Source organism: Taurulus bubalis, assembly GCF_910589615.1.
Source record: "Taurulus bubalis genome assembly, chromosome: 4".
Classification (NCBI taxonomy): domain Eukaryota; kingdom Metazoa; phylum Chordata; class Actinopteri; order Perciformes; family Cottidae; genus Taurulus; species Taurulus bubalis.
The window spans coordinates 4,606,805-4,618,277 of record NC_136592.1 but is presented as its reverse complement, the minus strand read 5'-3'; the positions used below and the strand labels follow the sequence as shown (position 1 = coordinate 4,618,277).

General features: G+C 44.7%; 1 protein-coding gene across 1 annotated transcript; it reads left to right on the top strand.

The window, feature by feature from the left end:
• Window positions 1-451: 451 nt before the first annotated feature.
• On the top strand, window positions 452-9,548 carry LOC306735703 (aminopeptidase Ey-like; the record flags this gene model as incomplete). Its single annotated transcript, XM_079217206.1, has 20 exons — window positions 452-1,044; window positions 2,181-2,323; window positions 2,553-2,692; window positions 3,518-3,644; window positions 3,741-3,895; window positions 4,002-4,115; window positions 4,292-4,435; window positions 4,748-4,813; window positions 4,953-5,018; window positions 5,815-5,987; window positions 6,102-6,178; window positions 6,264-6,397; window positions 6,495-6,550; window positions 6,640-6,787; window positions 6,942-7,033; window positions 7,605-7,715; window positions 7,865-8,032; window positions 8,168-8,308; window positions 9,023-9,104; window positions 9,259-9,548. The coding sequence occupies 20 exons, from the start codon at window positions 452-454 to the stop codon at window positions 9,415-9,417; spliced, it is 2,889 nt and encodes a 962-aa protein (XP_079073332.1). The 3' UTR covers window positions 9,418-9,548.
• Window positions 9,549-11,473: the final 1,925 nt, after the last annotated feature.

Sequence of the window (11,473 nt, the reverse complement as noted above, 5' to 3'; positions counted from 1 at the left end):
CACAACTGTTTGGGACCAAAGCAAACTCTGAGTTTCTGCAAAGAAAGAAAAGTTTATGCAGCTTTGTAAACCCTTCTTTATCCCATTTCATTATGCAACTCTGGCTTCTTCAACATCGACAGATATGTATACCGTTGACATTTTCAAATTGTACACACACACACACACACACGCGGTTCTACTATATTTCACACAATTTAAAGTAGTGTATAAACAGACATCAGCTTCTAAAGAGGGCCTTTATTCAGAGCCACTATGCTAGTGTAAAGTTCAGAGATTAGACAGGGATTAGACTCTTATCTCAAGGACTTTTTACAACTCAATGTTTTGGACATTCAGCTCTTTTTCCCCACCCAGGAAATCAACCATTAACTCTGGGCTGAATCTGACAAGGCACGGCATAAATAGCAGTCCCGTTCTTCCATCGGTCTTCTTTTCCTCCGGTGAAGACATGGGGAAAGGCCTCTTCCTCAGCAAAGCTGTGGCAGTGAGCTGCGTGGTCGCAGCCATCGGTGCTGCGGCCACCATCATAGCCCTGTCTGTGGTTTATGCTCAGGAGAAGTCAAAGAATGACGTGGCGCCGCAATCCACCGCCGGCCCGACCACCAGCCCCACCACGCCCTCCACCCCGAAGGAGCCCTGGCAGCGGTACAGACTCCCAGACTCCATCGCTCCCATCTCCTACAATGTCACCCTGTGGCCCCGGCTGGAGCCCGACGCAGCCGGCCTGTTCGTCTTCACCGGACACTCCGCGGTGGTGTTCAGATGCGTGAAGGCGACCGACCTCATCATCATCCACTCCAACAAGCTGAATCTCACCTCCTTCGAGGGGTACCATGCCAAGCTGAGGGACCTCAGCGGAGAGGCTGCGCCCGACCTGAAAGCCACCTGGCTGGAGGTTCCCACCCAGTACCTGGTGGTCCGGCTCCAGAGTCCGCTGAAGGCCAGCAGCACGTACGAGCTCTTCACCGAGTTCATTGGAGAGCTGGCGGACGACCTGGGAGGATTCTACAGGAGCGAATACAATGAGGACGGGGTGATAAAGTAGGATGTTCTTTTTCATCTTTACTTTATTATTTGAATTTAATTAGTTAGATGAATATGCCGTAGTGTAATTTAAACACATGCATTAAAATGCACCAGACATTCACTTTAAGACATAGCATTTGGGGAACTTTGGGTCTGTTAGCTTAGCTTAGCATATAGATTAGAAACAGGGGGAAACGTCTCGCCTGTAACAAAATTCTACCCAAACCTCTAGAACTCACACATTAACACATTGTCTCTGGCATTACAGTACAGTACAAACATGAGAGTGGCATCCATTTACTTGTTTAACTTTCGGTAAGAAGGCAAATGTATGTATTTCCCAATATATCACATATTCCTTTAATTAGATTAGAATAAAGATTAATCAATTAGAGAAGCCTATCTCCATTATTTAATTATCTGTTTTGTTTTAATACAAATGTACATGGTGGGCTGTTAATAACAAGTAACCTTTAGCTCTATTTCTTGACCAGTTCAATGGATAAAATTAGGAGAATAGATTCGATGTGTTTGCAATGTCAATTTGTTGATTTTAGATTAACTTCAGTCCACGATGCAAAAGCATGTTTTACCAAATAAAGTAAATAAAGTTAAATAATCATCTTTTTGTTTTTGTTAAACTCTCTTGCACAAAAACAAAGAATTTAGATTGTGTAGTGTTATATTTACAGCCACTATGTGTAAGATTAGAAATATTGTCACTTTGGTTACTCCTAGAGTGCGACACAGAAATACCAAACAACTGTATTCCTTATATACATTCAAACATCACATTACACATCAAAACCCCTGTCCTCACATTACCTTACATGGCAAAATAAATGCAGGTGATTTACATTCAGGTATCCAGATTTCAACCTTTTAGTTTGTGTGTCTTATCTTGTCAGATAATTATATTCTCTATTGATGCAAAAAACAACCCCTTTCCCACGGGTTGCATTACAGCAAATCGTGGGAAAGGGGTTTCCCTCACCAAGGGAGGAGTAAAAAAAAAAAAAGTAACAACCACTTAATTCCCAAATTACTAGAACACATTGAACCAGGACTATATTGAAGTGTGAGAATATCTAAAGTATAGTAACATTTGATGTGGGTGTAAATCATTCCGTTTTCGTATCTGCCGTTGTCAGAGTTGTGGCCACAACTCAAATGCAGCCGACCGATGCCAGGAAAGCCTTCCCCTGCTTCGATGAGCCCGCTATGAAAGCAGTCTTCCACATGACCCTCATTCACCCCCACGAGACCGTGGCTCTGTCCAACGCCATGAACTACGGCAAGTTCTTCTCTCAGCGTCCGGTGCAAACCTTTTACCCGCCAACTGTCCATGTGTGATGTTTCCAAGTAACCCCAAACCTCTAGTGTCACACGCCGATGCGTCCAGATCTCATTCTTATAAACAGCACACACAAAATGTTCAGCTGTGTTGTACTACATGTTTATACAATGCGCTCATTATTCCTCATTTGTAATGAATCCTCTGCTGTCTTCCCCCCCACACACAGACCCTGTCAACATCACTATGAATGGACACAATTTGACCCAGACAAGCTTCGAGCCCACAGAGATCATGTCAACCTACTTGCTGGCTTTCGTGGTGTCTGATTTCACATTCATTTCCACGCAACCGCATGCAGATGTTTTGGTAATTATTGATCACGTCTCACCATACAAATGGAAATGGGTCTATACTCCTATCGTTATTATGACTACCATTTTGCACTCACTCTCTCTGACCCTTGACCTTTCTGGAGAGTGGAACAAGCATTTTGTTAGGATGACCAATAAACTGTGACACTTCAGCTACGAGAACCACACTCCCCATCAATACCGCGTCTATGCCACTACTAATACTGCATTTATTATCTGCTATTGCTACATTGCTGCTACTGCAGCTTGAATCAGGCCCAACAAGTTGAGCTGAATGCTGTTGGCAGTTTGACATAACATATAACATTGAGGGAAATTGCAGCCACGACAGCAGTTTTGAGAAAGCACTGCTGTATTCTTTTGAGAAAGAAATGCAACCGACTTAAAACGAGAGAGCTTCTACGGCTCATCTCTGTGAACCTGGATCCTTGATATTATGGATTAGCCCACCTGACATAACACTGGAACGGACCATGTTTTCACAGCCGTCTAACCAACATGACCAGATCATAGTACAGTGGTTTTATTTCAATCACTGTGTAGTTATGCTTCTGATTTAACGGTTTGTGTTAGTTAACGGCATGAGTTAACTAACACAAACAGTTGCATATAATATTTGTTTTCAGTTATTATACGGTAAATGCAGTGTTACGAACCACTACTACTACAACTACAAGTACCATCACAAGCAGCAGATGTTGGATCTCTGCCCTGTTGGACGCAGTGTTCCTATGCTGCCCTCTGCTGGACGACACGCGTAGCTCAGGCCTCTGGGTTATTTTCCCTTCTGTCTATGTAATACATCACTGTTTATGTGCAGATCAGGATCTGGGCTCGCAGGAAGGCTATAGATGAGGGCCAGGGGGCCTATGCCCTGGAGAAGACTGGGCCCATACTGGCATTCTTTGAGGACTACTACAACTCTTCTTATCCCCTGACCAAGTCAGGTAGGAACCACACGCACAGGCCAACACAAGGACAGTAAATAGGTTTCCGCTACTGAATTCATACTGCTAACCAAAATGACTTTATGAACATTTTAGACCAGATCGCACTTCCTGACTTCAGTGCTGGAGCCATGGAGAACTGGGGCCTGATCACCTACAGAGAAACCGCCCTCTTATATAATCCTGCTGTGTCGTCCAATGGAGACAAGGAGTGGGTGGCAACCGTCATCTCCCACGAGCTCGCTCATATGGTAGCACACTGAAGGACTTTCAGATACCAAATCATATCTTTGATGGTCATCGTGTTTAGCCCTCTGTTTCAAAACCTGCCGATAAAATTGAGATCTGTCCTCTCAGTGGTTTGGGAACTTAGTGACCACGCGGTGGTGGAATGACCTGTGGCTCAACGAGGGGTTTGCCACCTACGTCTCTTATCTTGGAGCCAACTATGCTGAGCCAACGTGGAATATGGTGAGTTTTACATGTACCACGCTCAGAATTGAGCCGCTGAATATACTGAATGGACCTCTTCTTAAATTGCTCCATTGTGAGCCGAGTCCTGACAATGTGGATCCATTTATTGTGTTCAAAATGTGGGTAAAATGCCACAATGCCTAATTCAAATATTTCCTCTGTGTATTTTCCAGAAAGATTTAATAGTTCTGAATCAGATCATTGGAGTGATGTCTGTGGATGCCTTGGCCTCCTCCCACCCCCTCTCATCCAAAGAGGAGGACGTCTTGACGCCAGAGCAAATCAGCGAACTGTTTGACTCCATCACATACAGCAAGGTGCGGCGGAATTGAAAGAAACATGTCTTTACTTCCTGACCCCAATGTATTGTTCTCTTCAAACCCCAGGACACATCATGTCGACCTCCGCTAAACAAAAAAGAATTAATTAAACTGTTCCCTTTCTGTCCCTCATCAAGGACTCTTTGGGAATTACAGAATTAAAGTACTAATGAATCCCTGATCCGTATTTTAAGTCGCTTTGCATAAAAGCATCAGCTCAATTAAATGTGATGGAATTAAACTGTAATTGTGTCACATCCGATATTTCAGCCGCTAACACTGCTAATATCCTCCTGTGCTTCATCACAGGGAGCTGCGGTCCTCAGGATGCTCTCAGAGTTTATCACGGAAACCGTCTTTACCAAAGGACTCCATGTGAGTACAGCTGATTCAATTTAGTTTTGTATTTTGTTAATGTTGTTTGTAATATCCCCGTTTTATTGCGCTGCATATAACTTTGTTCACCACAAAAGCACAACTGAAGCATAACAAATATTGTATTATGTGCCTGCAGACATACTTGGAGGAGTTCAAGTATAAGAACATAGTCTACACAGATCTCTGGAAGCACCTGCAAATGGTAAGAAATCACCATCCACAAAACAGCCACGTCTTCAAAGCCTGAGAGTATATCTTTAAATTTATAATAAAGCAGTAGACATTGATTTTTTTGAAGGCAACGCAACAAAACTCTGTACATTACATTAATACATTACTACACAAAATTGATGACCACACGAAAGTTGATCATGCTAACGTGTTAGAATACATCCAGCGGCAGAGAAACATTAGTGTTTCTTTTTAAGTGCTGTTTCTGGACACTGTAAGTACAAATTTAAAAAAAACTCTCCTGTTAGCTCTGTTTTTGTTCTCCACCAACTTGTGAGCGAAATATCTGTCTCTTTAGCTGCTTAACTCTCCGCTACGTTCACCATGCTAGCAGCTATCTTGTCTTTGCTGTTGATCGGCGCTGTGACGTCGGTCCACAGTGGGTTCACATTTCACTGATGAGTGCAGCTGTAGAGTGGTTCAGTCCACTTGGTGCAACAACCTGTTCTCGTATACAACAAGTAGCTTAACGTGGCTAATGTTAGCTAACTTTAGGTAGCTTTGGTGTTGCTGTGTAACTGATACTAGCAGACATTTTGGTGACCTTTCTACGCTCTTCTACTCTACTATTTAGCATTTTACTATAATTTCCACCACAATCGCCGCTGCGCAACAACAAAATATGTCCCCTCACTTTAAACATTTGTAGAATGATTCTGCTTGTTATTCATAGTGACTCATGACCAATGGTCAACAGCAGAATAAGTCAGTGCAGGGAGCAACAAACGGTCTCAATATTACTAATATATGAATATTCCTCTATTAAGGCAGTGGAAAACTCCAACATTAAGCTGCCCCACTCCGTCGAGGTTATCATGAACCGGTGGATCCTTCAGATGGGATTCCCGGTGGTCACCATCAACACCCAGACTGGACAAATCACCCAGAAACACTTTTTGTTGGACCCAGACTCTGTCGTGGACAGACCCTCAGAATTCAAGTAGGAAACATTCTTCATGTTTCTTGTGAATATGCTGAATATGCCGAGTGTCATAAGAAACTCTCAGCAGCTCTCTCTGTGTACTCCGTGTTTACATGTGTCTGGCGGCTGTAGTTATGAGTGGTTTGTCCCCATCACGTGGATTAAGACTGCAGGAGACGAGCAGCAGTACTGGCTTCTGAACAAAGAGGGTAAGATTAATCCAGAGCATTGCAAAGATGATGAACACGATAGAAAAAGATGCATTACTTTTGTCTTTCGTCTCCATCCAAACAGCTACAAACACAAACATGACTCTCGGTGCTAGTGATTGGTTGGTGGCCAACATAAACATGAAGGGCTTCTACCGAGTAAACTACGACTCCGACAACTGGGAGCGTCTCCTCGCCAAGCTGAACTCCAGACATCAGGTGCGTGATGCCGCACTGCAATGTTTCTAAATGATGACTAACCAAGCCCCCGCTCCCCCAAAATAAATTAAAATAAATGCCTTTGTTTGCTTTTCAGGACATCCCAGTGATCAACCGAGCTCAACTCATTGATGATGCTTTCAACCTCGCCAGGTGAGGCCGTGTTTTTGTTTTACAAAGCGTTCGCCATCAAATGTTGGAAGAGAGAGAGCTGAGCAATCGCACGCACGTGCCTTTTTCAGGGCCAAGATGGTGAACACAACTCTGGCTCTGAGGACGACCAAATTCCTGGAAAAAGAGGTTGAATACATGCCCTGGGAGACAGCCAGGCGCAACTTGAACTACTTCTACCTGATGTTTGACCGCAGCGAAGTGTACGGGCCCATGAAGGTTTGTGACGAGCGGGAAACCAGTGTTTATGAAGGAATACCGATTGGTTAATTGTGGGAAAATATATTCGTATGAAATGCAGATTACTTTACTTAAACATTTTTCAAACAGGTATGCAACCTAACAAACCTTCGTGCACATCTTCGTTCCCCAGGCTTACTGGAAACAACAGGTCACCCCTCTGTTTAACCACTTCAAAGAGATCACTGTCAACTGGACAAAGATCCCAGAAAACCACACCGACCAGTAAGGATGTTAACATGCTGCTTGTGTTTTAAACTTTTTGTTCTTCACTTTTTTATTTGATTGACAATTTAGGTTGCACTAAGCCACAGTACACTGTGTCCCTGTGGGTTAATGCAACGTAGATTAGATGAAACTTTAATTATCCCCACGGGAAAAACTAGATAATGCCAGAAGAATCCATCCATCCTCTCACCGAGCGGCACCTCCACTCCACTCTGTATCTCCTTAATCTGTTCGCTCTTATTTACTCTTATCTTGAGAGAAATATGTTCTTCCTCCGGGTTTGTGTTTACTTTCTCATTTGCATTCTCACCCCTGGAAAACTTTCCTGCAGTTCTACTGAGCAGATGCATTTTTCAGGTGTGGTGGGATTTACGTGATGTCATTACTTGAATGACATTGTTCCCCTCATCGTGGGAGTCAACACTCAAGGGGTTTAGATAGACTTCATTATGGTAGCATTCAACGACACGCCAATGGGAAGAGGTCTCCGTTTGTGAGATGCTTTCACTTCCTTTTCTGCCGTTGGTCATTCTCCTGACCCTGTGATTCCTCTCATGTCCCTGTCCAGGTACAACCAGGTGAATGCAATCTCCATGGCCTGCAGCACTGAAGTGGAAGGCTGTAAGCAGCTGACCACCGGCTGGTTCAAAGAGTGGGAGAACAACCCCACTAACAACACGTATGTTCACACCCTGACGCTCTCCTTTCGTTCTTTTATTTGTGGGATTCTGCTCAACTTGTTAAATGCAGCAGTTGTTTTTATATCATAATTCAAGTATTGTATTTGCCAAGCCTTTAACTCTCTGTCCTCTTCATCACTGGTTGTAGGATTAGTCCCAACCTGAAGTACACCGTGTACTGCAGTGCCATCGCAGAGGGAGGGGCAAAAGAGTGGGACTTTGCTTGGTCCATGTTCAAGAACGCCACCATCGCTACGGAGGCTGAAAAGCTCATGTCCGCGCTGTCCTGCACCAAACAGCCCTGGCTGCTGAACAGGTCGGTGATACCGACATCGTGCTCTTCTTCTGCTCATTTTGTCACTCGCTCACTGCAGGGCTTCGATGGTTCTACGTCAAACACCACGGCAGCAGCAAATAGAACGTTTGGTCCTCACCTGTGAGTGTGTTTCAGGTACCTGGAGTATTGTCTGGACCCGAAGAAGATCCGTAAGCAGGACGCCACCTCCACCATCCTTTCCATTGCTAGCAACCCCATCGGTCAACCTCTGGCATGGGACTTTGTCAGAGCCAAATGGGATCATATATTCAATGAGTGAGTCTTCCCTCGTGCACGCACGTATAGGATGTGACGGTCAAAGGGATCAGGGTTTTATACATCTGTATACTGGCGGTGTTGATTGACCACTTTGGTACTAACTGCATAATTAGGGTTGCCCTATTGATATTGCTCAGTTTCTTATTATTTATGATTTTTATTTTTGTACATTGGACTGCTTTTTGGGGGACTTGCCATACTCCAAAGGTCCCCAAATTTGGAACGCTTGTCAGGCCTGGTGAAAATAGCCATCTGATATAGGCGTAAAAAAAGTACCCAAAAATTGCTCTTTAGCGCCCCCTAGAAGTTGGACCTGCTCTACAAAAAAGCCTCTCAGACCCATAACATGCGCCTACTTAGATTTTCCGCCATTTTGAATTTTGTGAAAAACATATTATTGCAGTTTTCTCCTACACGCTTCGTCCGATTCATACCAAACTTGCTGTGCATCATGATTGGAGCTGTATCATCAACACTGAATTGAAAGCTTTTTGATATCTAACTAGGAGATTAGGAGATATCGAACAATTAACCTCTTAGGGGCATGTCTTGTTTTTAATCTATAACTACTATTGGATGGACTGCCATGACATATTGACTAGAAAACTACTAGTTTTTTTCTAAATGTCCAGCCAAACAGCTTTTGGTTACGCAACCTGTAGTTGCATGCGAAATGTTCACAGCCTGTCTTGTTTGTGCTTTTTTCTCCAGCTATGGTGGTGGATCGTTTTCCTTTGGAGGACTTATTAGCGGACTGACCAAACGATTCTCCTCTGAGTTTGAGTACAAGCAGGTACAGTTTCTCCAGTGTTCGTTGTTGTTCTCTGTGAGACCCCGATATTATTATTATTATTTCATTATTTCATTCTTATGTCCTCATCCCAGTTCATACCTGTTTATGCCAACGTTCAGTATGCAATCCCAGTAACCCTTCTGTTCCTCCCCAGTTGCTGCAGTTCAAAGAAGACAACGCGGGGCAGCTTGGCTCGGCCACCACGGCTGTCGAGCAGGCGCTGGAGAGAACCGAGGCCAACATGAACTGGGTGGCCATGAACAAGAAGCAGGTGCTTGATTGGTTCACCAGTGAGGTCCCGACATCAAATTAACACAAATGCTGATTGTCTTACCGATTTTTACACCAGCTTGAAAACAAATGTGTTATTCTAAATATCCTGAATGTGATGTTTTTTTTTTAAATGTAAAGTTTTGATTATGCATTTTTATGAATATTTGATACCAAATGAAAATATGTTTCAATACTGTATTTTTTTTTTCATTTATTGTTGATGCCAGTGTTTTGAATAAAAGGCACCTATTTTTGAATAAATGCCATCTGTACCGCCAAACTGTGAGCACAGATTGTGTTTCAATACTACGAGCACTGCAGGGAGGAAAAAAAGTCAATTTAAATGTAAAATATCTGAAAATAAATGTCCACAAACATTCATTTTGTGAGTGCGGCCTCTCGGCAACATCGCAGATCACAGTGTTGACATAGCGACAGCGTAAAACATTCATTCGCAAAGTGGGCCATCCGTCTTCAGTGACTGAGACACATTATGTGCCCATGTTATTAAGTTCTGGGTCGCACATGGACACTGCAGAGAAACACTTTCCAGCAGGAAGTGACAGTCAAGACTTGGAGAGAAATACATTATTGGCTTCAGAGTTTCTGAACTGAATCCAGAAACCTTATTTATTTGTCGTGTTACATGGTCCCAACCACCCGGCATGTTTACACAGGATCGGAAAAGGCGGCAATTAACTGGTCCCAGTTCAGCTGCCACTTCTCTCAGTGGGGGTCTTTCCTTAAGGACTTTAGCGGGGATGTGCTCCCTGTTTAGCACCTCACTGTCACGCTGACAGCTGCTGTGTTTGTGTAAGGAAGTCGAGGCCAAGCACTAAATGCAACAAACTCAAGGGTTATTTTGATAAATTAAGTTTATTTGGTTCACATTGTGAAAGCTCATTAAATATACAGTTCTATGTGTAAAAAAACAAAACAACGCTCAAATAGGACAGGAATATATTTTGTTCAAAATAACAAAATTAAGAAGATTTGTCCATCGATTTCTTTAGAGGTCATTGCTGCAATGAAAATAGTGGATAGGTGGCCGTGTCTCTCAGCACTGTCCAGAGAAGGCGGCGCTCTGAAGTTGCTGCTGTGGCGTCCAGAACGACTCGCTGGTGAAGCAAACTCCATTTGAAACCTGACAACAGAAGACAGATGTTTGGTTATGAACTCATTCAACACAAGGTCACAAGGTCAAAGTGATGCCAATTCTCTTGATCTCAAAAGCTTTTAAATCTGACCATGCTATGAAACATACCTGATATGAGGACAGATGCTCTGAGCTCATGGCGTTACAGGCTGGTTCTTGATGGCTGTAGCTGGCAGCCGGCTGACCCAGGAATTGGCTGAGGTTTTGGGGCTGCTCCGCAAACCCCGAGGGTTTCTGCTCCAGCGCCTCCTCGCTGAGGCCCAGCTGGGCCGACAGGTTGGAGATGTAGCGGATGGTGAGGCGCAGCGTCTCGATCTTGGTCAGGGTCTGCCCGGCGGGCGCCACCGAGGGAGGCAGGTATGTCCGGAGGTGCTGCAGGGCCTTGGTCAGATCCCTCATCCTCATCTTCTCTCTCTCGCTGGCCGTCTGCCGCTTCTTCCCCGGATACCTGGATCTGGACTTCTTCGCGGTGGACGGCGTGGCCGTGGAGGATCCGGAACAAGGCGGAGGCTGCGTCCCGTGGGAGAGGCGAGGCGCTGCCGGGCTTTTGAAGACGAAACAGTCCATGGCGTTCGCTTCGCTTCCGGTGGCCCGGAGGGAGGCGGGGGAGAAGCAGAAGGAGTCCACGGAGGAGGTGGGAGACAGGCTGCTGCTGCCTGCGCTGAAGTAACCCGGGTCCGAGGCTGGATCGTAGGCCAGGGCATCGCAGGGCTTGTCCAGCAGGGACTCAAACAGGAAAGAGTTGTCCTGGAGCTGGAGAGGAGAGCAGTAGGAAACCTCCATGGCTGCTGTTGTGGTCGTAGTAGTCAATAGCAGTCAGTGTGTTGCTGGTGAGGCAGGCAGAGAGGACAGTGAGGAGGAACCAGGAGAGCGCTCCATATATGTGGTGGAAGGTGCGAGGTTGCACCTCCGGCAGCCACCTCCGGTCCCCGAGAAGCTC